Here is a 27,895-nt window from a genome sequence, read left to right on the forward strand (position 1 = left end):
TAAGTCACATATGATAGATTTACACACCCTTTTTTATATAAATCATACCATTGAAATGATGTACCAAAGCTATTACAATAGATAATGTAACAGACACCAGATATAAACTATATATTTACAAACTGATAGTGTAACAACCGTGTACAGTTAAGAATTTGTTATATTTTATGTATTGGTGTGTTTTATCAAACAGATATAGTATTAGTTCTATATTTATCCCAGTCTTGTCCTTTGACATATCATGAATCTATCAACGCATGACACATTGTGTACATCTCAGACAATGGCCTACTGACTCAACTTTATTATGACACCTCAAATTTCGATAGTCATGTGATTTTATAGGGTACAATTTAAAAGATCGTACATTAAGTTGATTATTAATAGATTTTCGATGGTTATGGTAATCCGCAATTTTATATATGACTGAATATTGCCACTGATTGTTGAGGCGTACATCACGTAGCAGCTGTAAGTGGTGCTGGGTTCCGCCATCTCCGTGAAGCAAAACTAATACGACCAAAAAAAGGTAAAATTACTTGAAATTTGCTGTCTTTTTATGAAAATGTGACTCTGTACATGCACAGTATGGAACATGGTTGCTTAAATATTCCTTTAATGTTACTTTTCTCCACATTTGGTTTATTGTCTGGGATGTTTCTCGATACTGTCATCATTGGTTATTATCTTTTTAACATCAAAATCATCATTTTAAAAATAATTTGTCATTTTTATGTCCTATTCACTTGTAATCAGTGAATGTTCGTGTCTTTCATAATTCTTGGAGTCATGAAGTATCGCATCTTCAAAGATCTGGATATCTACATTTCAACACATTTCAATTATCTTGAAAACCCACGTACGAACCTGTTTTAGTTACTTTGTCTGTCTCGTTCTAGTTTTCATCTTCCCTGATATTTAAAAGGACTGTTTAGTTGTTGTCTCGATAGTTTGTTCCTGTAATACTTTGTGAATAAAATCTAAAATAACCCCATATTTGTTCGGAAAAAATGAAACATATAACCATGAGTTCAACTTCAGCTTCAAGGAAAAGTCAAGAAAAAATGGACATGACAAAATTATTGTGAATTATCTGTGTTCATTATCGTCACGTCTGTATTTCTTATTTTACTATCGAAATATTTCCTAAGCATTAGAGACGTCCTACATTAAAAAGAGTGGTATCCGAATTGCCATTTACTTCCACTTTGAAGTGTACAATGATATCCAATATAGTTTAATTTCCAGTGAAATATAACTGTCAGTATTCTATGACGGTACAATAACAGCTGTCTGGCCATTGTAACTTGGTAAAACAAATGGAAGTTAAACAAGCTGACGTTGTAAAATCATCGGCGCTCATCGTACCTGCACACATATTGAACATGATTAAGTAGCATTCTGTGTGGATTCAACGAAAGAACTGCTAATAGTATGTGATGTACTAAACATGTGTTAGCGACACGGATGGTTTAAACATGATAAAACACAATACATGTAATGGTGTGATATAGTGAAATATAAGTATGAATGTATGTATGTATGTATGTATGTATGTATGTGTACATGTGTGTATGTGTGTATGTATGTATGTATGTATGTATGTATGTATGTATGTATGTATGTATGTAGAACTTGGGTGTTTGCTATATTATACCCCAAAGTACTAGTATTAAATTACGTCATACTGGTATCTTAAATTGTCTGATAACTTGGGAGTATGCTAAGTACATTGTAATTATTACGCTAAAACTTCAATTGATCGATACCTCCCATATATGAGGTATATCCTGTACACATATCTTTCACATGCAATGTTATTTGTTTAACCATTTTCGATTTTAGTTACAGCGCAGCAGTGAAGTCCGTTTTCATTCTAAAGCCTGTTGGACGAGACAGCTGTAACTGCACTCTTTGTAAATACACCAGTTCGGTAGTGTATCATGTATCAGGTCACTAGGTGTGAAAAATTCAGAAACGTGTTTTGACATTAACCAAACCCAAAGAGCTAAACCGGCTGTGTTCAGTGTGTTTACATAACGATGACACGTTATAAAAATATGTTTATAACTATGATATGTATATCGGCTGTAGTGATGTTTTACGTCCTGCCTTTATCCATTGATGATCTATACAAAAGCCAGCCAGTAGAACAGAACAAGGCGAAGGATGTCGACAAGTCGTATGACGGGATATCGAATATGGTAGAAGTAAGAACATGTTATATTCTTATACCTTCGCAGAAATGGAACATCTCACTTCTGGCTCTATACAATGTGATTAAAATCTGATGTTACTATTTTAGGAATAAGGCTTGATTACTTTATTTACTTCATAATATTAACGTTTGTGTTTGAAGGTACTGTTTAGTTCCGAGAGTGATCGCCTTCAAGAAATTGGGCAAGTTAAAGCTCTGACTAAACTATCGAAAACATTGCTAAATTTCCTTATTTGACACGACAAAAATCTCACTAACAACAACACATACATGTTATTTGCCAGAACTACTGTAACAGTGATTGTTTATCAAAGATTATCATTTACAGTGTAAAAAAAACCATATTACTTTAATCGTGGAAGTATCTCCCACTTCCGTCACTTTATTGTATTTTAATATATTATAGTATAGACAATAGTCCCCACGTCAGAAAAAAATCGTTTTGAGTGTAAGAATGTGCTAAGATAATGACATCTGCCGCTTAAGAATTCACCAACGTCACCAAGATTTTTGGAAGCTTAGTGAAATCATGAAGAGTATACTTTTGTCAAGTTCAACAATGCTCTGTTTCAGTTGACATGTAAAAAATTTCAAATATATTAATTGTAAACTTAGGGATGATAGCACAATGTCACACAAGTCTCAACAAACGAATCTCGTTCGTCTATGTCAACCCATCCCCCTTCCCCTCCCCCTAAAGGAGCGTTCACAAGCGCGACATCAAACGTTTATATATTGTGTAAACTATGGTGAAAACTGTAGTGGTCACACCACTACGATCTAGCTACGTAATGTAAAAACATGATTGTAAACACATTGAAATACTACCAGAAATCCAACACCATATCTCACATTAGAAGTCAATGTTTATCAACTTATCAACATCTCAGTAGTAAATACAAAAGCTGTTATCATTGAGGGATGGAAAGGTTTCCGTCGAAATTTGATTAGAAGTGCGAAAATGTTCAACAATAGCATTTACGCCAGAACCCCCCCCCCCCACCAAGCCACCCACCCACCCACCCACCCACCCACCCACCCACCCACCAAACGAACGAAATTCGCTTATTGAGGTTGTGTGACATTGTGTGTTTGTCCCTTATCGCATATGGATTACAGGGCTCAAAGATGGTCGTCCATGAAAAAACATTATTTCAAGGGACCTTCCAAATACCTACTTTACCAGCACGCCAGCAGATGTTGGATCGTTATCTCTTCCCCATCGTTAATTTCTATGGCGGACCAAATTTTCAATACCGACAATTCAAAATTGCTGTTCAGATGGCAGTAAATACCAGCCGCACGATAGTTTTATCTGATTTCAAGCATCATCTAGTAGACATTGTCCACTATCCCCTGATGGGAAGAGTTGACTTTAACGAAACGTTTGATGTGGAAGTTTTAGCGGATTTTTTACCAATCATGACAATAGCGGAATTCAGAGCAAAGTGTGGGCCGACTGTCACCAATGTACTGACCGCATACCATGTTAAGAAAATGAATGTCTCTGAGATTGCAAGTAATTATGAGCCACAACGAACATGGCTCAAGGAAAGAGCTGATATTACAATTCCGGACGCAAAAGGTATAGCGCGAACATCTTTTCAGTATACACATCTTATTGAAGAAATATCAGAGGAGAAATGTGTTGTTATGGTTACACCTATATATTTTGAAAAAATCCCATTTCCACAACAAGAAATAGTTGCAGGTGACTTGGATAAACATTTGATAAGGACAAAGTTACTGAGACAAGCTGTCGACTCTGTGATGCCACAACTCTGTGGAGGAAGACCTATTCTGGGATTTCATTGGAGAAACAAAACAGGAGAACAGTGAGTATACAACTCTGGAATCCAGATAACATATTAATGTATGTCCTTTTATACTTGGCCCAGATTTGTATGTGTGTAAGTATGTATGTATGTATGTAAGTATGTATGTATGTATGTATGTATGTATGTATGTATGTATGTATGTATGTATGTATGTATGTATGTATGTATGTATGTATGTGTATGTTTGTATGTCTTTTGAATAGCACTGTCGTTTTAGCGTCATTGGTATTGACGAAGTGGACGTGTTAGCATATCTTGAATTAGTTATCAAGACCATTGCTGACATTCTCACAAGTCAGATCATTTTTTTAATTGACACAATATAAAATGCTATAAGGGGAACTTTGCCGTAAAGAGGACAGTGTTATAAGGGGGTAAGTTGAAATAAGGAGGAGGATGTACTGTTCGGGAAATGTTGCCGTAAAGAGGACAGTACTACTTGAGATATTTTGTCGTAAAGAGGGCAGTGGTATGAGGGCAACGTTACCGTAAAGAGGACAGTGGATTACGATGATGACTGCTTGTAAGTTGTATAAACAGGGTCTTCAATTTTAACTCGTTCCTTATGCATTTACAGGGTTTTTAATTGTCATTTCTGTTGTAATTCAAAGGTGTCGCATTGGTCATTTAGCAGCCGAACGAAGTGCAAGGTGTAATAATCTCTCTCAAGTTCAACAACAAATGCTGAAAATTCTCTCGGCCGACATAAAAAGAATAATTGACAAATATGAGATTGGTTGTATGTTTGTTGCCTATTATAAAATGAAGAATCAAAGCATGGTAAGATATCACACGTATGATCAAACAGTAAAATTGTTTGCAATTTTCTCCTCATTTTTCTATTTTAAAAAAAAAAGAATTTGCTTTTGATGTTCTTTTTCGGATTATATCGTGACAACACCATCTTCACTGTTGATAAATTGTTTAATAGTCGACTGCCCTCATATGACGTTTACACTATATGTGTATGTAAATACAAAAATAACTCATATTTCAACTATTAAAGGGTAACGAATGACAGACAGACAGACAGACAGACTGCGAATTGTTGTTATACGCGTATAACAACAATTCACAGTCAGCGTTTTTGTTCCTTGTAACATTATATTTGAAATGCATTTCCATTCTCATTATTACAGGGTTTTATGAACACGTTATCAAGTAGTATTTCTAACATTATTACAATGAGTGAAGTCGTCCGTCTACACCAGCCTCATATCGAATCACTTCAAGATAATGATTATTTCACCTCATTGGTCGAACAAGAAATATGTGCGAGTAAGTGACGTCAGAGAATCATTTCATTACCATTACTTCATCTCATCAGTCGAACTAGAAACATGTTAAAGTAAGTGACGTCATTGAATCATTTCATGACGATTACTTTATCTAATTATTCGAACAAGAAACGTGAAAGTGACGTCACTGAATCATTTCATGACAATTACATCATCTAATTTAGTCGAACAAGAAACATGTGAAAGCAAGTGACGTCACTGAATCATTTCATGACGATTACTTCATCTAATTAGTCGAACAAGAAACGTGCAAGTGACGCCACTGAATCATTTCATGACGATTACTTCATCTAACTCGTCGAACAGAAATATATGCGAGTGACGTCATTGAGTAAGTAACATTTCTGTGTCTGCCAAATAAGTAACAGTAGTAAGTATTTTACTAAACAGAAATTTGAATGATTGTCTATTTTGTGGACAATAGTTATTTTCTTCCTAAATCATGGGCAACTGCTCCATGATTAAATTCAACATGCAGCAAACATTATTTGCATATTATCCATATAACTAAGACCCTGCACTCACATATATTTTGTATTCTTTTTTTTCCAAATTTCAGGATCTAAAGTGTACATCGGGAATGGAAGGTCCAACTGGTCTAACTTTATATTTCAGGAGAGAAAAGCTTTTGGAAAGGGACCAAATTATGACATTATTACTGATTTCCCGAATATATCAAATGTTGTTGAATCATGTGTGTAGTTACGCGAATCATTTGACTTTGGAATCTTTAGTTGGAAACTTGTTTTACATGGCTATACTTTATGAAAAATAAGAAACTATTTCATCGATAATGTACCCTTTTATTGATTCAAATGAGATACAATAAAGCATAAATGTGTTATTACGTAGCACATTTGATTGTACAGTTTAATTCATTCATTCATTCACTCACTCATTCATTCATTCATTCATTCATTCACTACAATGTACTTTATTGATTACATGACCAATCGAACGATTCATGCCTGGGATCCACACCCGTCGTGAATAGCATTATGTCGGACACACTAAACTCAATTCCAAACACACTCTATAATGCATATGGACATTTGTATAACATGGCCGACCAGCGGCTATATATGTATGAAAACATGTTCACCTATCGTTCAAGAAGTTATACTCATGATAAACTGTTAGATTTCTGTTAAGACCGAGAATTCCATATTCAGGGTCAAATATGAATTCACAGTTTTGTATCTTGAGAAACCAGTCACATGTCTACACTACCTAGGCTATGTAGTAAGATTCCATTCAAACGCTGACCATTAGTAGCTCCTTCATATTCAAGGTCTACATCCACATTGTTATATGTTTCTTGTCAGACACTGACCTTGACCTTCATCTTCAAGGTCAGATTGCAAGTTATACAACAACACTTTTGCACATGTGGATACCAATTGTATACATCAATATCACCAGAGGTAAGTTTCTGATAGGATGCTAAGTTTGACCTTCATATTCAAGGTCAATTAGTAAGTTACTCCTGGACCAAAATTTCTGAAGTTTTGCATGAGCATGTACCACTCAAGTATTGACATTGATATATGTACATCAATATGTACACCCGTCCAACAAGCACATGATTACAGCATATTGAAAGACACACATTAATAACATCCATAGATCAGGTATGCACATACGAAAATAACAATCTGCAGACACCAAAATGATGATTACCGATTTATCACTGCTTTAATCACTTTAAATCAATTGGAGAGATACACAATTACTTCCTGAAAACACTATCAAAATTAGAGTGTTTTGAAACACTATTACAGAAAATATTGACAGAAAAATATCACTTCTCTCCAACCCTTTTTTACATCTCCATTCAATAACCATGACAGAGATATGTAAATACACCCACCAATCTTACAGGTAACATTCACAGGTTTTGGAAAACAAGTTGAAAACAAGTGTTCATAGGAGACACAATCCCACATTTCTGTATAATTAATAGCTGGAATAGATTTTTCATTCTCTATTTTTGACTTTTGAAGGTCAGGTAGTGTCTGATAATATAGGAGTAGACACTTGAATTAAGTGTCTGTAGTTTGGTTCCTGATTTACTGTACTGGTTGGTTTTAACAACAAAATGGCCAGCAGTCTACGTCTGTAAAAAGTTATATAAACGCCAAAAATGACTCCTTGTCCCTTGTTGTGTAACATTTCCAGATTTGAAAGTAATTTGTCACTCTCAAATACCAACGTATGTCTACAATATGCAAGAAATGGCTTGACTTTGATAACTGACCCTGAAGAGCAAGGTCATAAAAGTTTGCCCCCGACTTTGTAGAAGAAGACACTTGTGCTATGGGATGAATGCTTCTTAACAGCAATCACGGTCACTGACCCTGATGGTCACAGTCAAGATCAAATATATTGACAATATAGCAGCAGGTCAAATTTTATAATATAGGAGTAGACACTTGAATTAAGTCGTTGTCTTATAGTTCCAGATCTATTGTACAAATCGTGAATTTTACATCAATTGTGGCCACCATTCAGTAAAATGTGACATGAGCAACGTAAGTAATGTATGTGTGTATTTCTGTTGGCTAAATTTTCATAATTGACCCTGGAGGTCAAGGTCTTAAAAGAAAGCTTGCACTTAATAATGTGAGAATAGACACTTTGGTCCGTGTGTATTATCCAGAAAATTATATTTTTTTCTCACAAATATGGCTGTCAGAAGCAGAATAACATGCATCTGGCTCCTATAGTGTCATCTTTGTGTCAGGTTTGAATTAAATCAAGCCTTGCAAGTCAGAGATATGGCTAGGCACAGAGGACGCACAGACAGGCAAAGCCCATTTTATGAACCCTCCCCTCCAGGTTTCACACAGAAGGTTGCTAAAAAGATTTAAAGATAAACATTTTACATTCTCAGTCTACTAAAACAAAATTACTTCAGCTTTCACTACATTAATCACAGGGTGCTCAGGCTCATTTAGTTCTGTTTACAAATATAAACAAAACAAAATAAACATATAAGTAAACAAACAAACAAATAAATAAACAAGTAAACAAACAAACAAACAAAATAAACTGACAAATGAGTAGATACATACATGAGTAAACGACAACAAACCAACGAACACCCAAACACTGCCCCCCCCCCCCAACCCCCCCCCCCCCCCCCCCCCCCAACCCCCGAAATGGTCACATATGGAAATAACATTTAGTGAGCCAGCAAGTCGGGTATAATAAACATTGTTTGCATCTCTAAAGCTGTTTGCAATGTCATTGATAATAGGTCAATAAAACTGATAACAACCGATATAACACTGAGCTTAGCTTTGCCTGATATGATTTACTCCTTGAAAATAATCTTACACTTTGAACTACACTTTTGAATAACAGTTATCATGGAGAGAGAAAAATAGTGGCACAATAAAATACGCCACTTTTTATTTGTTAAAATAAAGATGGTGGGATTCTGACTTGCAAAATGAAAATTAACTCAAACTTTTGGGAATTTGTTTAAGTGTTGAAATGTATGAAATTAGTACCAGTGAACAAGAGAAACATTTAGGTGTCATGTAAGAGTGCATTATCACATTTGTAAATATTGGCAACAAACACTACTTAGTGATAAGAAGTGGGGTCAAACCCCACTTGCATAAAATCCTGTTATGGATCTGTTTTAATCAGTGATGTCATCACTGACTGTACTCATTATCAGAACACACAAGTTCATTGGAAGCTGCCATTGTATTTCAGATGCACCATCTAAATATTCGCTACAATGAAAATAGTACAAGCAGTTTGTACAATAAAATTTATCTACAAACTTAATACAATTCACTTTAAAACTTCAATCCAAATTGTGAGCATATACATACTTTGATCATATATACACAACAAAATATAAACGTACTCTTTCTTCTGTCCCTATGATAGTTTTAATTTGGCAAGATGCACATAGTTGACAGAGTGATAGGTAATGCACACATAGTAATTTGTATTACTGAACTTCCTTCTCTTCATCTACAATATCGCGAGTACAGTTTGGTAACAAATGTACCAAAAACCATCTCGACACAAAACACATGTGAAAATGGTTTCATAAAAATCATCTTAAAACTATACCATGATTATCAACGCATGATTTCAATGGCACTGAAATCATTGCCATTGTAAGTACAATTAATGGCTTCAAAGTAATTTCTTCTGCATGATTTTAATATACATATAATGAATTGTCATCGAATTATATTTTTCATTCCTAAATACCTGATTTGAGTTCTGCCAATAGCAAGTGATGATTCAGTATTACAGTAGAATACAACAAGTGTCTTCATCTACAGCAGAAATTATGCACTAAAAATGTATAAACTTGGCTTGTGCCACTTTCAAGGCTGCTGACTGAAGGGGAGCAAACCAGAGATCTTAGTAAATCACTAGGTTATAAGCATTCAAACATTTTGGTGTACAAAATTTGACTATTACCTTAAAATACTTAAAATTTCAAATTGGATACCAATAAAAATTATTGATTACAATCGTTCTGATGTTTTACAATTACACAAGATAATAAATTTAATAATGTCAAAAACACACTGCAGAAAATGAAATACTGAATCATAATTTGAAGGAACAAATCACTTTGAAATAATACATTATACGTAAATTCACAACCTACAATTTTGATTTCATAGCCTTGATATAAAGGCACTTCTGTGTAATTGTAAGCATAAAACTTCCAACCCAACAAAAATGAGATGGTTTACAAGTAGATATATATTTTGATGATTTAAAGAGACATAATGAAAATTCAGTTATCTCTCAGTATATTAATGTGCAACTAGTAGGCATGCCTAGGATAAGATCACCTTTCCTCAGTTTCCTCTCCCAAGCTAGGACAATTAAATATCAAATCCCCATTTGCCTAGTAATCTCTGAGCCTATGATTTTGATTGAACATACTCACATTTTGGGACTCACTTTACATATAAATAATGGGGTTACCGAGTCATGAAGATAAGAGGTCGCCCTCTACATGTACATTTAGTGTACATTAGCATAAGCTAATTTATAATCTAACTCATCGTCCTCTACATGTACATTTAGTGTACATTAGCATAAGCTAATTTATAATCTAACTCATCCACACCGGCAGCTTGAGGATTTTGTGCACTTTTCAGTTCTTTGTCTACATGGCTGTAGACAAAATCCATAATCTTCCGGAGAGGTATGCAATTTTCATGTTGTATATCTTCTCTGTATTTCTTGCATATGTTACATTTGTATTCCAAGCACGTCTTGCATTTGTTTTGTTCTTCACAACTTTCTGCATCCTCTATGCCAGCTTCCTCATGTATTACAGGACTAGGCAGCGCACAAGTTTCTGCACTTTTTAACCCAGCCTTCACATGTTTTGTGAAGACACTGAGTGATGAACTCACATTACCTACAGCTGCTTCCCTTCTATCAGATGAAGTCCACATTTTTACTCCCTTTCCTAGCTTCACAAATGACTGTGACTGGTAACTGCATGTAGCTTCTTCATTACCCTTCTCCTCAGATGTCTTCTCACCAGCTGTGTTATCCTCCTCCCCTTTGACATAATAATCATTTCTACGTGGACACATGGTCAATGCATAACAACAGTCTAATATAATCAATGTAAATGTGGCTTCAACACGTTCTATCAACTTGCTAAACTTGTGAGCTCTTATAGATGTACCACGCGGTTTGCAGCTCAGTTGACCTGTTGTGCTGTTGTGACCACTATAGTAGAATATCAAGGTGGAAACTTCTGCCTTTTCATCATCTTTCACTTTTGTGAAAGCATCTTCGATATTGTCGAAAGTGGCATCTTCTCCGGTCAAAAGGTGTGAGTTCTCGCGACTTTAAAAGTAAACAAAACAAGAAATTATAAAGTGCTTGAATGTCTAGATGGAGCAAATAACAAACTAACACCAGTTGCATTGAGGCACAACTAACTACTGAAAATAATGCATGTTTATTTTATAAGAGACAACAGACTGACTTAATATGACCCATTATCATGGTTGCTAGACAGTTCATATACATTTTGCAAATGTTTATCTCCATAGGCATGGAAACGGCTATTTCTCGTAATCATAAAAACATTGAACACTTCTTTCACACAATTGATTTAGTAACATTTTCACACCAAAATCATTCTGGGTTTTCTTTTTTATCGAGAGAAACTTCCTTAGAAGTGTGCTTGGGTAATCATGCAAATTTTGAGAAGCTAAGCTCTTAATGAGTGATTTGTTTTAATCGACTAGCTGTCTTCTGGATTTTTATTGGATTTGAAAGTACTTTTAAGCACTAGCAATTTTATACATCGTTTGTGCCCTTTCTTCTGACACATTTTATTGGACAGGTGAGGGTGTTGTCGTAGCTGTTGTATTATTTTCCATTTTTAGATGTTGATTTGTTGTACAATGTGCCGAGACATAGTGTACTGTGTTTCTTTAAAACTTAGAATTATAATAAAATAATAATACAGAGAAAAAAGGAACAGTTACATCACTGAATAACATGAATCCGACGTGTAAACAATTGGAGTGACAAACAAAATAGTCACATTTGTGTATGCCTATAGATGTCATACAATCATGTGATCCAGATATCTACAAATTGCCTATTACATCATATTGATTTATTTATTCACTTTGAAATTATTAATACTTACGGAACAGCACCTATACTTGGGTTTGTGAACAATTCATACATTTCACGAGCATCCCTCTCATATCCTTCACCTGGCTTTAAATTCACACCAACTGATATGAGATAAGTATTATGGCCTACAAATAAACAATGCAAAGTATTGGCAGAGAACATCTTGACTTTTGAGCAACAATTCTTCAATGTTCTTCACTTCATTCAAAAAATTCCCCCAAATTAAGGTGCTGTTAATTGGTGTTTAAAATATGGTTTCTGCAATTTGCTTGCAATCTAAATAAATTTTGTAATGTTACAGTCTTCAGCTAGTTCTCAAGACTATTGTTTACTAATTACCAGACTGATAAATTGTGTATATATACAAGAAGGCATTTTATTCACTATTTATTTTTGCATTTTTGTTTTTCAACGAAATAAGCAAAAATAAGTCTTTAACGAAAATGTCCATGTTTACAGTACCTTAAATGATGAATAAAACATGTCAATTAATAGGTACCTACCAATTATTGGATTAGTTTGTCCATGGGTTGGACAGACGACACTGATCTTCAAGTGATTTTTCATACAATCTATGCACACAACTTCACAACCACAATACAGGGGAATACGAGCTATAATGAAAATGTAAGATACCGAATGGTATGAATTACCTTGTAACAATAACCTATCAAACATCACTACAGGTAAACTGAAAGATTTGTCCTACATCACGTAGCTTCAGTATAAAAGATGAGACACGGTTTGCTGCTTTCATGCTGGGTCCCAACCAAATAAATCGATTAACAAAAAGTGTAATGTTAGACAATTAGTATTTTCTATGTTATGCGACAAAACATTAGCAACATTTATGTGTGTGTATTAACAACACAACAAATTTGAGAAAGATGCCTACATGCCTCAACTTATTTTCTGTAGTGAATACCATAGTCCTTCAATTCATTAGTACATACCTCGAGGATTATATAACATATCAAAGATGAAAAGTGATGTCCAACAAAGTCAACGTTACACCTTTCATTGGATATCCATCCAACAATATCCATGATATCATGTACAAAATGTGAAAACAACATACAGTGTTTGTGGGAGGCTCATGCAAAAAGAGAATATAATTTCAGGCTTGTAAATTTAGCTCTTTCAAAGATGATCTGATATCTGAGATGACCATATGAGGTTCTACAATGCACTAAGTTTCAACTTACCCATAGGACGGCTGTCACACACAGAACATAGTGCAGACACATCAATACCATTCTGTCGAGCTAAATCCTGCAACAGCAGTAAAGAGGTCTTAGTGTAGGCTTTCGTTAGTCTTAAATAATAAAGACTATAATCCATGTTATGATAAATATGTTGTGTGTCTTTGTCTTTGGGATTTGGAAAGTGACAATAAATTTGTACTGAGAGTCATTACATTTTCACCTCTCATAAGGGTACAGGAGGTATTAAAAGGGGGGTATCTGTCTGTCTGTCTGTAAGTATGTATGTGTGTGTATGTGTGTGTGTGTGTGTGTGTGTGTGTGTGTGTGAAACGGCTGGTTCAATTATAATGAAATTTGGTGCAAATAATTGTTGGGGTAATGGCTAGACCTGATTAGTTTTTGAGCGAGATATGTTTATGTTAATTAGGGAAATTTGCATATCAATGAAATCAACTAATTAAGCAATATCTTAAGACTGCATACTTCAATTTCAATATAATTTAGTATATTCGTTAAACATAACAACATACATTTGTCCTATAACATTTGTGGAGTCTCTTTGTATTACAGTTATTGAGTTATGCCGTACATACTGAATTTTATGGCTGCCATTCAGTCAAATTTGCACATGTCACAAAACAAAGTGACATGCATATGCCACATATGACATGTCAACTTTGTGCCAAGTTTGAAAGAATCAGATATGGCAGGTCTGAGAAATGACAGACAGATGGAGCCCATCGTAATAGCCCACATCTTTGGGGGCTAATCATATAATGTAAAATATAACTATGATCCACTGAATATTTTCTCAAACATTACATTTATGAATTTAACGATACATACCTCAAGCTTTCTGCACATATCCTTAGTACTAATCCTCTTCTTTCTACGTGTTTTCAAACAGGAGACCACCACTTTTGCAAACTCTTGTGTGACATTTGTTGGACTATCTTCTGATTTTGGCCAACCCTACAAGTCAAGTAAAGATTGAAATTTCACACTCATGGTTAACATATTTGCTTGAATTCATCATTGAAAGTAAACAGTTGTGCCCAGTAATTTAACTTTTAAATCTCAAGGACACTTGCATTTGTAATAATTTCTGGCTGCAATTGTATACCTTTTCATATTTATAGTGTCCATTTCCCTTTTTAATTCATGAGAAAGGTCAAACCTGATTAGATGTTTTCTCAATTACATGTATTTTTTACCTCATTTCTACATTTGATAATTGTTTGTTCTCTTCCTTATTTTGTTGATTTTGATATAAATTTTATCCAGTAGTCAGAAAATACATTTAATTTATAATTATGTAGGTTAATGAGGTTATTGAGGTTACTTGATGTCAGACTTTGTTTGACAGTTTCTTTCCTTTTCAGCAGCTTTCTCAGAGTTTCTGTTTATTTGGTTTTGGTAGAATGTTTATGTGTGTGTATTTGTTGCCTTATGGTAATCTGTAATCTGTTTGTTGTAGCCTTCTGGCTATTGTCTTTGACCAACCGAGCCTGGTATTGGGGGCGAGATCAATAGTTCAATGTAGAGTAAAAAACAATTCTTTTAGTTAGGCCTCAGGACCCCCCCCCCCCCCCCAAACTAAATTGGACAAAATTGATAATTGTTTTGGACAGCACAAGCAATTTCAAATCAGTATGTAGTAGTCTGAAAAAATTGTTCTTTTGTTGACACTTTATTTTAGTGCTATGTATTTTCTTAAGCAAAATTTCTCCTATTTCTCAATTTGATGACATTTAGGGGTAAAAACATCCATTGAAAGTAAAATTAATTCTGTAGGATGAGAACAAAAATGGCTCAACCCCCCCCCCCCCCAAAAAAAAAAGAATTTAGTTTTTTATCCTAGATTATCTTGCCCCATACTACAAGACTCAACTAATCTTCCGTCAGGAATAAGTATGTTTGTATTAAGGTATTAAGTGTTTGTTTGTAAGGGTTCTGCCAAGCTTGATTAAAAGTCTATTTACGCACTCACTGCCTTACTGCAGACATCAATCATGTCAATGTACCGCATTATGTCCTTCTGTAAAACTGCTAATGACGATACTGTTTTTCTTTTGGCACTGTGCAATCAATTTTTCTTACAAGTATCAATTGGTTCTTCGATAAAAATGGTTCATTGAAACGTTGCGTATCAAGTCATCGTTCAAACTATTGCTGTGAATCATTGTGCAAAACGCTGTGTCCCTTGGTGACAGTGCTGCCAGCATTTGGGTTTTGAAAAGATAAGTGGATGAATCCATGATTACTCGGGGAGAGCAACCACCTATATGGAATAAATATAGATTTTTCACTACAAATGTCTGTCCTTCTGTCAAATTTGTATATCTTGTAAAACAAAGCGATAGACATATGTCCATATGATAATATGTCATCTTTGTACCATGTTTGGTTGAAATCTGATTTTGCATGTTAGAGAAATGACGTATTACGAACCTTTCGGGGACTAATGAACCATACTTACTATGTTTGAGGCCAGTGCTAATTTATACAAGTCTGTACCTTCTGTATCGTCATCAAAGTATCCTTCATCATCCCATATATTATGGACATAGTTTCCAGACTTTTGTTCTTGGGCTAAGACATTGGTAAGCAGCTCAAGTAGCACTGTTAATAGACCAATATATTTTACATAAAATAGCCACCATAATTTTGATCATCATTTATGTTTCTTTATGATTTATATAATTCTGGTGTAAAAATGCTTTGTTTGGTGCATGATAAACAGATTTCCCAACCAAAAGTGATGATTAAAAGGTATAGGAAACCATAAAATTTTAACCAGATTTTGATTTCTGATCCTTTTGTTTTCATTTAAGGGTGACCCTATTTTTTCTTCTTTTGTTTCTCATTACCCGACCGACCCAAATTTTCAGTTCCAACATCAAAATAAACAAAATGTTTTCATTTTTGGCCACCCTTAATATTTTGTGGAATAGCACCCTCTCTGGCAAGAATAAACAAGTGTCTAGACTGTCAAAGTCATTTACAGTCATGATGGCAATGACGACACTTGTTCATGAACATAGCATTTTCTTCATGACGGAAGTTATTGAAGTAGGGGGCCGAGGACATGCCAATTGTGTAGAGAAGCTGGGAAAGGGTTTGTTACCAGAAATCCAATAAAAAGAAGATAGAGAGGAGGAAAAGGAGATGCACAGAAACATGAAGAAGATGATTATTTATTTTTTTACTGTTTTTTTTTAAATTGGACAACTGACCCATAGTTGCCATGACAATGTAATGAGAGAAACACACACAAAAATAGGGTCACCCTAATGATGCTCAGTATTATGATAGGTTCCAACTTTAACAAAAGCAATGTATATGCAAGATTTAATTCCTAACTTCATAATCAACCCCTACCTTAAACACTGTAAATGAAATTCTTGCAAGCAAAATGTGACACTCTGCTCTCAACACTTTAAATATGAATGGCGAAAAATGAAAGTTAAGAACAAAAGTTACCTTTTCCAACACCATAGATATCACAATAGATATCATAGAATCCTGGTGGGTTTCTGCTTAAGACTGGATCTGAGTATCCCCTCGTACCACATTCACTTCGTTCAGTACCTACATCAGGAGGAATTGATGTTACAGAGGAATTACACCAAATAAACCATAATGTGATAGGCCTTAACACCAATTACTTTGCAGTACTCATATTTGTTGGTGTTCAAAAGATCCTATATAAAAATTTATTCTAAAAACACAAACCGATTTACTTCTACATTGTATAGCAAACTGTCATAATTTTACAAACACATAATGTTTCACACAATAAACTTTAACTTGAGATACATGATTGTGTAACAACTTAATTTCATCCAGTAATATTCAAGAGTGGTTGAGCAATCATCACTGATAATAAATTACTTTAATAGTTTATCCAAAAGGAAAGAGCTGTAAGACAGTAAGTGACATTAAATTAGATTAGAGTAGATTAGATTAGATTGAAATAAAAATTGGTATTATCTATAATGTTATCCATGTAAAAATAACTCAACCATGTGGATTTATATATATGTCACATATAATCAAATAACACACAATCTTTAGTTAATTAATACATATATTCTTCAGTATAAAAGTATTCTTCAGACTTACCAGTTCTTGATATATGACTTTGTTCACTGTCCACTTTCCTGTTGAGACCAGCATCTCCTAAATAAGGCATCCAGTTGTCATCAAGTAGTACATTGGCTGACTTGATGTCGCGGTGAAATATTCTGCCTGGTCTATCATGATACAAAAATAAACAATTCAGTGTAAATTCTAATGATCAAATAATAGGGTAGTGTTCTTGGATAATACTCAGACTGTGCTTCAAACAAAATACACTGACTTATCCTTACAGACTTGACATATAACCCATTATTAAACTGAGTAGTGCATTTGATGTTTGAGCACAAAGCTATGTGTCATAATAAGAGCAATATTGTACATTTAACAAGTGTCTTATATCAAAAGTTACAATTAATATGTTTTCTGTCAAGGTTAGTCCGAGAGGTACGCCATGTCAGGGCGTCCTTACATATCAAACGACCCCTTTCCCTTTATGTGAGTGATAACTGACAGACTGGCATATCTCGCAGAGTATGTCAAGGTGTGCACGCACATATTTTATTTAAATCTCAGCAATATCAGAGAGGAGTCATTCAGTTACATTCATATCTAGTTTCACACAGACACACACATACACCAAAGTTAGTCAGCAATCTGTAAAATCAACTGTAAACAGGTCAACTTTATCTCATTATAGAAACCCATAACTCAAAGCTTACAAATTTCCTATATGATAGATACACATGAACTTACTTGGAATCAGTCGGCGTGTGGAGATAGTCAACTGCTCTACACAGACCAACAGCTATAGCAAGTCTTCTTCGCCATGTCAAATCTGGATTTTGTGCTTTGATTTGAAGTGCCAAATCTTTCTTCCCTTTGTATGGATACACAATACACACTGGTTGCCTGTCAAATAGATATCTTAGATTTTGGTGATGATAAAAGGGTGTGGTAACATTATGTATTACTCAATGTACTGTCTGACTCCATTCTCAAATGAGTTTGTCACTTATGGAACTTACACAAATGCAAAAGTGAAAAGGTACAAATTATACATATCACGTGTACACTCCTTGCAACATACACCTGGCTTTAACTTGAAACTTTATGTGATGATTATCAATATAATCATTTCATTAACTGTTATTTGTTATAATCAGTTTTTCCTTTCCATTCTCACCTACAAAAGAATATTTCATGAAATTGATTTTTTTACAAAATGGCAGTATAAGCCCTCCTTTGTAACCCTAACACACACACACACACACACACACACACACACTGACCCTTGGCACATGGCACTTTTTCAAATCATTTCAATCCCTTCAATGAAATAGCCATATTGGTGCTATACTACTTGTATTTTAACTATCATGATCCTCTCTATAAATGTACAAATATAAACAATGTATTTGCATTTCATGACAGATCTTGACTGATTTTATTATTGTTCTAAATTTATAACAACCTACCCTTTTTGTTCACATACACAATATATTGGTAAAATATTTGGATGTTTTATGCCAGCAATTTGTTTTTCCTGTAATCCAAAATAAAATAAATTAATGACAATCACATTTGGCAATGCATAGACATATGCCTGGCTTGTGACAAATACATGGGTGACTACTTGTGACAAATACATGGGTGACTAAAGTATTGAATCCTTTGTAACTAAATACAGTTGTATACCACAAAGTCTGAGGTAAGTTGCACTTACTATTTTACAAATGCAATAGTACCATTTGACTGATAAATATAAGGCTTTATAAAAAAAAAAAATCTGTGGTTCCGGTTACGCTAAATTTTAGAATAGGTAGGTAGACTTTTTGTTTTATTCTATTGTATATTTTTTTTATGTGCGAGTGTCTAGTTCAGGTTTTCCATTGTTTCCCAAATGTCTCTGTGTTATATTTGTCTTGATCGCCACTTTCAAGTGCCTGTTTGTAATGTTGCCAAAATCAAAGTTGTATTCTTTGACTTATGTCAGTATGTACATAATTTATGTATATTTATCATTTGTCTAAGTAACTTCTAACAATCAAGCCATCAATTACAAGAATTACCCTTTCATATTCTTCAATGCCATGTGGTCCATCTGTATCAAGCACCTTAATGGCAACTTCAGCACCTTTAAGAGGACCCTCATATGGCAGTAATCCTTAAAAGAGAATAGTAAAATTTACAAATTTGCTTAGATTTCAGTCATTTAAATCTTAACTCTATAAAAAAAAATACTGCTTAAAAATTTCTGATAAGTAAATCTAAGCATGTTCTTGTTATGTCATAATATACATTTACTCGTCCACATAAAGATACCCACTTCATATTTTATATATCAAAGATAATCCCACCCCCACCCCACATTCCCGTGTCATTAAGTCATATCCTATACAGTTGGAAGAGATACGAGAGATTAACAATATTTCACTGCCAATTTATGTGATAATGTTATTCAAATAATGTTTCCTTGTCACTACATGGGGTATATGATAAAACCTTTACAGCCTGGATATGGGTTTTGCAGACCTCAGGAGTGCGGCTTACAGGCCCTCCTAAAGTCAGGTTCTTCTGCCATACAACCTCAATCCTCAAAACCCACAAAGATTGTTACTGATGAAAAAGAATACACTATTCATTTGGTTTCAACATATCATACTTTTACTGACTCATTATTATTATATTATCATTAATGAATTAAGAAAGACCAATACCAACCTCGATAAACTGGTCCAAATGCACCCTCTTTTGAAATCAAATTTCGTTCATCAAAATTGCTAGTTAAGTCCTTAATACTGTCATATCCTATCTCATACAGTCCTGCACCACTGTTTCCATCATTGTGTAAAGATAGGGTCTTCAATGATGATGGTCTGTCATTGGTGCTACCAATAATACCATCATGGTCTGCAGCATTAGGAGAATCTAGTGAAAGAAGATTATCTATCTTGAGATTGTTCAGTTGCTGCATGATCTTTAGCCTAGACTTGAAGCTTGTCATTGATTTGTGCTATTATCCACAACTCACAGCCTAGATTCTACGCATGTAGTTGATTTTGGGCTATTACCCACAACTCGATCACAGCCTAGATGCTATACTTGTAGTTGATTTGGGCTATTATCCACAACTCACAGCCTAGATTCTACGCATGTAGTTGATTTTGGGCTATTACCCACAACTCGATCACAGCCTAGATGCTATACTTGTAGTTGATTTGGGCTATTATCCACAACTCACAGCCTAGATTCTACGCATGTAGTTGATTTGTGCTATTTAATGTTATACTTTTAATGAAACATCAGCCAGAAAACAGATCCAAATTTCTATTTGCTTTTAAAAGTTAATCTACCCACTGTGCCAGATTACATAAGTAATGTAGCAATGTGCTTAGAATCAGGAGAGTTGAGCTGTGCAGTGTAATCACAATGGTAATCAAAAAAGCCAATCACAAAGGATTTCATGATGCACTTAGACTAAGATATACATTTTCTAAGAAGGGACTGAACCATTGCTGTGTGAAATTGTAATCTAATTTTAGGTGTGAATACAAAACTGGGCAATAGCACAAAATCAACTACAGGCCCAGAGTCTTGGCTACATGATCTTTAGCACTTTTGTCACCTGTTCATGATGTTGAAATTCAGGTCCGTAGAAGACAACAAATTCTCGTTCTTTATCATCTGGTATACTGCTGCATACTATGTTTACTACGGGGGGGGGGGGGGGGGGGGGGGGGGTATGTCTTATTGACAGTGTTTTAACACTGCTGAAGCATGCTTATCCATAAACACTGGGAGAAATGTTACATTATAGCCTAGGTCCATTTACTTCTATGAAATCTTTTCTTACATATTCAGAGTGTTTGACACTTCGTTTACTAACATTGTATTTAATATTAAGTAACTATGTAATAATGATAGTATGTACGTATTACTGTGCATCCAAATTTTGGAAAATGTATTCAGTTCTAGACCATGTCCCTTTACAGGTGGTGCAGTCACCTGGGTGTTATCCGACATCAACTTACCAATTTGCTCATTATTTTCTTTCATTTCAATTTCCTTTTTATCATTTCTCTCCTTAAGTGACTTATGGTCTTCTTCCAGTGGGAAGTCACCTGTTGGATGATTTTTGGGAATGGGAATCATACTCTGGTCTGGTTCCTTTCTCTCCCCTATAGGTTCATCTTCCTGTGGAATACCAGATGCAATGAAGGATGGGTCATTTACTGTTTGGTCTGTTTTGTTTACTTCATTTGACATTTCAGTCAAACTGCCATCAGCAACAACTTCTTGGGATGAATCCACAATCCTTGATGCTGCCTTTTCAGTTGAAGTATCTGCCACTCCATCATCTTGCTTCTCTCGCTCAGGCAACTCCAATGGGGCATTTTGAGATGATGTGGTTACTGTTGGTTTTTCTGTGCTTGTTTGATTTTGATGACTATCATCTGGACTGTCTTTAAACTGTGGACTTGATGCGTTCTCTTTTTGAGTACTTTTTGAAGTTTCCCCTGTACCCAAATCCTTCCTTTCAACTGCCTCACCTGGTTGATTTTGTGCGCTTGAAGTGGTCTCTTTTTGTGAATCTTTTTTCTCCTTGGGTTCTTCTTTTGGCAAATCAACTCTTAATTTTTTCTCATCCAAAGGTTCAGGTGAAATAAAGCCAGTTTCAGGAAATGGACTGGGTAGACTTGTTTGTTCGTCTGGTGGGTCTAAGTAAACTCTTTGACCTGGCAAGTCTGTTGGTTCAGGCTGTAACGCTTGTCCTAATGTCATGAGATGCAAGGCTAAATCATTCACATTTTCCTAATATAACACACAAAAACAAATAGCATCAGTCATCAACTGAAACTTGAATCAGAACTTTGTGATGTGTATGTGTAGCTGTACATATATATGGTATGATAATAAATCCAATCAAATTGATCCCAAAATCAGCTTCCCAGTGCTATCACCAATTCAAACTGTTATTGTACTACTGTGGATAAAATCTACTGCAAATTAACAGTCTAATTATTGATATTTTAACAATTTCCAGTAAATATGTCGGATGCAGTAATTTTGTCTCTCCATTAGTTATGGATGTGATTAGGATTTCTTTGTGATGTTTACCACTTATACTGTATTTGTGAAGAGCTAAAGTGAAAATAACTAAAGTATGACCAAAACACAAACATTTTATACAAGACTCAAACTGAATCAAACTTACTTGAGGATATAATTTGAGAAAATATCCAACATTTTCCTTTAAAAATCCCATCTCAAGTAGTGTTTTCCGCTTTTCGGCCATACCAATATCTAGTGCATAGAAATAATTTGATAAACTCAATATTTTGCCAATTACATATACTGTTGTAAAACTCTGCTCATTTAGATGATGTTTGGATTCAAGAAAAATGAGGAAAATGAATTGTGTGCTTGATTAGGATGTTTTTCTTCTTTCTTTTTTATCTCAAGTCGATGACACAGGATCTTGTGCATACAATTGAGCAGATGAGAACTAGAGGTCCAAAATGAGAATGGATAAGCTTCATATCAAAACAAATTTACTCTCAGGTGTTTTGTAATTCAACAAGTGATATGGTTTTCCATTTCTGAGATTATCAATACCAGTCATTGCTAATAGACCCAACATATTAGACCCAATATTTTCATTTCCGAATTAAACTATTACGCAATATTCATCATATTCAAGTACCAATTACTTACATGGTTTTGCATCACCTCCACCAGGAGATTTAGGCTTTCGTTTTTGTGGTTTCTTCTGTTTTGATGACCCATAAATAATTCTGTTGTGGTGTCCAATCTGAACATTTCCTCCTTCAATGTTCATGACAGAGGGTAGAGAAGTTGGTTTCATTTGTATATCATCACCTGTATGTTTCATGAAAAGATACATTTGTGGCAATTTGAAAAGCTTTGCAGCAGTATGTAGTTATCCATTACAAAAAAAAATGTTGATGAATATTAAAGACAAGATCACAATTTGTGCCACACACCTATTATAATCAGCCCACATACCACACTGATCCCTACTGGCTGGATGATATTTACACGTTAAAAAGGCAGCAATTCTGACGATAAGCATTTACAGTGCTTAATAATGAAAATGATCATGTAGAAGAAACTGTTAATCAAAGGCCACATATTCTAGCTATTAATTATCATTCAGTTACTGTATTTAGTAATTGTACTTTTTATAACGATAAATTTGTACAAAATTCACTCAACCTGGGGCTTGTTCTGGAGACAAAATGTTTTGCCACTCTTTGGCCAGGCTGACCTGGCCCTCTTCTGGACACTTTATACATGATGCAAGTGAAAAACAAAAGATGGCGGCACATACAAACAGAAAATTGTGGCATTTTGTATACATTTAGAATTTATCACTGAAAAGACAATTCGCATAATCCAATGACATCATTGCAGTACTGTCTGTCAAAAAAGCCTGTTGTTTACGTATGTACTATTCTTACCGTAAATGAAGTGATCTTTGACCTGTGACCTGACCCAAGTTATCTTGCACTGCTCAATGTACATCAAATCAATGGCACCATTATAATAATGACCATTTGTGTTTCTAAATACCGTGGCCAATTGTAAATGACCAATTCCATTAACTTTTTAGCAGAGATGAATCAAAACTAATGTGCACTAAGTAATCCTACACAAAAACTCACATTTGCCAATGAAGTGCGAATTGAAGCTATCTTGGCTTTTGGCGAGTCACCTCACTCTTCCACTTTCCTTCATCCCACGTCAGGTCACCCATAAAAAACTATGTAAAGTAGTCGTTCATGAACAAAACGTTTTGAAACGTCTGCAAGCATTTTGGATACGGAACATGCCCCCACGAGTAAGCTTAATATTATGACAGATATACCTACCTTCTGATTCATATTCCTGACAAATATCATATGCTTTATCAAATAAATCATCTTTGTCTTCAATTCCTAACAATTAGAAAGAATTGCTGACAGTGACTTTTCCATCATTTATAGTACACAATGCATTTTACAACAAAGCAGAATGGATTTACATACAAAGCAAAACAAGGTGTCACTAATAATAATAATGTTGTTGTTGGGTTCTTATATAGTGTTTTCACAGTCCGTGCTCAAAGCGCTTTACAATTATTACCCCTGGCTCGGATCAGAACGGCACAACGGCCCTTTAGTCTTCCTCAACTCCGCGGGGAGCATACAATCCATTGCAGCCATTTAAGCGCATGGGATTAAAGCCTTCACATTGCAACCTACATCCTACCAGGTCCCAAATTATACAGCTGGGTTGACTGAGGCACAGTCGTGGTTCAAATCTTGCCCAAGGACTTTAGCCACTCAGAAACAAACAGCAGGCAGCGACGGGGCTCGAACCTGCAACCTGTAGATTCCAAGCTGGTCACGCTAACCATTCACCCATCATGACTCCACATGACACACTACACAGAGACCAATGATATTAACCAACTAGCATCAATTTACAGACATATTGTTCCGCCAGTTCAGAGAGAAATATTAATGTTGAATAATTAAATCATTTCGTGATCAAGGTCTGTATTAGACGGATTGAAACATCACATTCGTTTCCAACTTGACGTTCCAAAGTACCTATATTGTACTGTCCTAATTCCATTTGTCTTAAAGTTCCAAGAGTAAAATCCATGCCATTATATCACACTAAAGTCTGTTACCTCTATCCTCCTGCATGTGTTGATGATAATTTGATCCTCTACAATAAGGAATTAACTTGCAATCCAATTGCAGAGCATGGCCGGATGCAAAGGATGATGGGATTATATAGTTATGGTAATACCTAATCTAGGATAATCTATAGAATAGCCCTCTTGCAAGAGTCATGATGGGTGAATGGTTAGCATGACCGGCTTGGAATCTACAGGTTGCAGGTTCGAGCCCTATTGCTGCCTGCTGTTTGTTTCTGAGTGGCTAAAGTCCTTGGGCAAGATTTGAACCACGACTGTGCCTCAGTCAACCCAGCTGTATAATTGGGGACCTGGTAGGATGTAGGTTGCAGCTTTAATCCTATGCGCTTAAATGGCTGCAATGGATTGTATGCTCCCCGGGGAGTTGAGGAAGACTAAAGGGCCGTTGTGCCGTTCTGATCCGAGCCAGGGGTAATAATTGTAAAACGCTTTAAGCACGGCGTGGGTAAGCGCTATATAAGAATCCAACATTATTATTATTATAACTAAGAATAGATTATTGTAATTGCAATGAATATGATGAAACAAGAGTAACTGAGTCATATTTATCATCATATTTCCCATAATGCACCATTCCAGGTATTCAAGATGGCAGGTTTGCAAGTTCCCTATTGAATAGTTGAAACCTACTGTAACTTGTTTGTCTCCTGGCTCTTCTTACAGCTCTTGTAGCATCATCATCTCCAATACCCATATCTTTCAAGTCATCTATTACTGACTTGATGTCTTCTTCAGTAACAGAATGTCTCATACCAATAGATCTAAAATAATGACAAGTAAATTACAGTTAATTTGATTCTTAAAAAATAATATAAATGCCAATGTTAACAATTTATTTTTTACTAAAATAATTTATGCAGTTTGCAGTCTAAATTTAATAACCATCGATATATGAGGAATGCAGTACTTGTTATAGTATAGCAATGCTGTTAGACCCCTTGGGTTATTTTGCATACTGTGAAGGTGACCTAAGGTCACTACTGAGGGCGCTAACACAGAGGGGGCTGTGCCCAGACAGAGGTACTCATTACTTGTGAGGTTTATTCAGCAACCCCAAAAGTTCAGATCCCAGGTCTTACTACAAGACTGTTGTCATACCTCTGGAAAGTACATTGTACATAAACCAATTAAAGCAAACTAGCTATACTTCCATGCTGTACCCAAGTTGCACACCAAGACCAGATCACATTGTATTGAATAATTATTTACAATCTAATTACACTATAAAACATAGTAACATCCCTCAAACAAATGTCAAATCAATCTGCCCAGTACTTTGTCATTCTAATGATATTAGGTTTTTAACAAAAAATGACAATTTAAATCAGCTTTGTACAAAAATAAATAATGGGTCATTATATCAACAATTATTCATCTCTACATCTTTATTAATTTTCTTTAGGGATGTTGAATGAAAAAAAATGTCATTCTATTGACCCAAAACTGAAATGGGATAATTACTTCTTCAACAATTACATCTATGATCAATCTTTGTTAAACAGGTTTTGATAATGTAAGTCTTTTACCCAATATTGCATCATAATATTATAATTAGAAACTTTAGGCCTTACAAAAACAATAAGAAAGCCAAAAAGTGTAGTCTTGCCTTCCATCTGCAGGGGTTGTCCTATGTTGTTCAGACATCTGTCTTGCTGTGCCTGGCACAGGTCTCCCTCTATTCAAAGTATCTGGCAAACTTTGAAATTCACTTGGACTTGGAGCTTCTACACTTGATGCAGCTTTCAATTGCCCTTGTTTCCACAGTGAATAAAGAATGTCATTTCTCCTCATTTCCCTCAGAGCATGATACAATCCCCCGATGGTTGCATCTGATCTGCACTGATATAGATGTAGTAAAGCAATGCCAGGATTAACCGTACGTTGTAGGCTTGTGATTTCTTGTTCCTTATATTTTAATTTGCTGGCCAACAATCTCCAATCTCGGCCTATTGGATGTTCTTCAGTCAGAAGCTTACTGACTTCTTCCAGACAAGGGAAATTCAATGGCCTATCCTTCAATTTCCAATCTAGATTTGATGGATTATTCCAGCCAATAGGAAGTCCAGTTGTAGCTGCTTCCGTTGACACTTTAAGTGTTGAAGCATAGTCTTTCAAAACATCCTCCGCATCAGCTCTTTTCATCTTTTTCAAAGCACGCTGGATACCTTGCCAAGTTGGTAGTTCATTCATAGTACGGTATAACTGAATAACACATCTTGTGGGTTCTTTCTTCCTCTCTAAATATCTAATTATTCCAGATGTATCAAAGCCTAAATTGGAAGCCAACATCCTCCAGTCGTTACTAAGGGGGTCTTCGGGATCAAGAAACATGGCCAAAGCATTGATACATTCATACGGCATGTTATGGTCCCTTAAATCTGAAATATCAAAGTTGAATAAATAGGAGTTGAAGTACAAGTTTTCCAATATGTGTAATTTCATGATTTATGATCACAACATATTTTTCAAACGAATGAATACATTGAATGGATTGATTAATGATGGTGTGAGTGAGTGGATGGATGGAGGGATGGAGGGATGGGTGGGTGGATGGATGGATGGATGGATGGATGGATGGGGGAGTGGGTGGGATGGTGCTGGATGAATGGATGGACAGGAAGGAGGGGTTTGTGATGGGTGGATGCATGGAAGCATCATTGCATGGATGGATATTATTGAAATTGTAAAATCGTTCGTCGGTCCTTATGCATGAGTCAATGTAATGCCCGAGGGACCCCACCTCGGGCGATACGGGACAAATGTGGGGGATTAGACCGTGTTTGCCACGAAACAATGCCCGAGGGGGTGGGGCAATTGCCTCATATTGACCTCCCTAGTCATTTTCACGGACGTAAAAGAGT

At 35.3% G+C, this 27,895-nt stretch overlaps 3 protein-coding genes across 4 annotated transcripts; 1 reads left to right on the forward strand and 2 right to left on the reverse strand.

Moving 5' to 3' along the window:
- Positions 1 to 510: 510 nt before the first annotated feature.
- Positions 511 to 6,100, forward strand: LOC144438207 (uncharacterized). 2 transcript variants are annotated; one of them, XR_013481032.1, is made up of 6 exons: positions 511 to 529; positions 1,846 to 2,210; positions 3,338 to 4,053; positions 4,668 to 4,836; positions 5,196 to 5,404; positions 5,914 to 6,004. XR_013481032.1 is itself a non-coding variant. In XM_078127250.1 (6 exons), the coding sequence occupies exons 2-6, from the start codon at positions 2,043 to 2,045 to the stop codon at positions 6,054 to 6,056; spliced, it is 1,335 nt and encodes a 444-aa protein (XP_077983376.1). In that variant the 5' UTR covers positions 511 to 529; positions 1,846 to 2,042; the 3' UTR covers positions 6,057 to 6,100. The 2 variants fall into 2 exon arrangements, 1 of the variants encoding a protein (XP_077983376.1); XM_078127250.1 differs by having other exon boundaries at positions 5,196 to 5,334; positions 5,914 to 6,100.
- Positions 6,101 to 10,117: 4,017 nt separating this feature from the next.
- LOC144438240 (uncharacterized) lies at positions 10,118 to 13,285 on the reverse strand. The gene is made up of 4 exons (XM_078127286.1): positions 13,223 to 13,285; positions 12,521 to 12,631; positions 12,028 to 12,142; positions 10,118 to 11,210 (listed from the first exon to the last, which is right to left on the reverse strand). The coding sequence occupies exons 1-4, from the start codon at positions 13,224 to 13,226 to the stop codon at positions 10,427 to 10,429; spliced, it is 1,014 nt and encodes a 337-aa protein (XP_077983412.1). The 5' UTR covers positions 13,227 to 13,285; the 3' UTR covers positions 10,118 to 10,426.
- A 319-nt stretch (positions 13,286 to 13,604) lies between these two features.
- Positions 13,605 to 27,224, reverse strand: LOC144437943 (uncharacterized). The gene is made up of 15 exons (XM_078126976.1): positions 26,641 to 27,224; positions 25,665 to 25,795; positions 24,199 to 24,264; positions 23,021 to 23,185; positions 22,521 to 22,609; positions 21,337 to 22,117; positions 20,027 to 20,233; positions 19,375 to 19,469; positions 18,781 to 18,848; positions 18,059 to 18,214; positions 17,348 to 17,478; positions 16,706 to 16,813; positions 15,702 to 15,844; positions 14,069 to 14,194; positions 13,605 to 13,610 (listed from the first exon to the last, which is right to left on the reverse strand). The coding sequence occupies exons 1-15, from the start codon at positions 27,222 to 27,224 to the stop codon at positions 13,605 to 13,607; spliced, it is 2,856 nt and encodes a 951-aa protein (XP_077983102.1).
- Between the last annotated feature and the right edge of the window lie 671 nt (positions 27,225 to 27,895).

Source organism: Glandiceps talaboti, chromosome 7 (genome assembly GCF_964340395.1).
Source record: "Glandiceps talaboti chromosome 7, keGlaTala1.1, whole genome shotgun sequence".
Lineage (NCBI taxonomy): Eukaryota > Metazoa > Hemichordata > Enteropneusta > Spengelidae > Glandiceps > Glandiceps talaboti.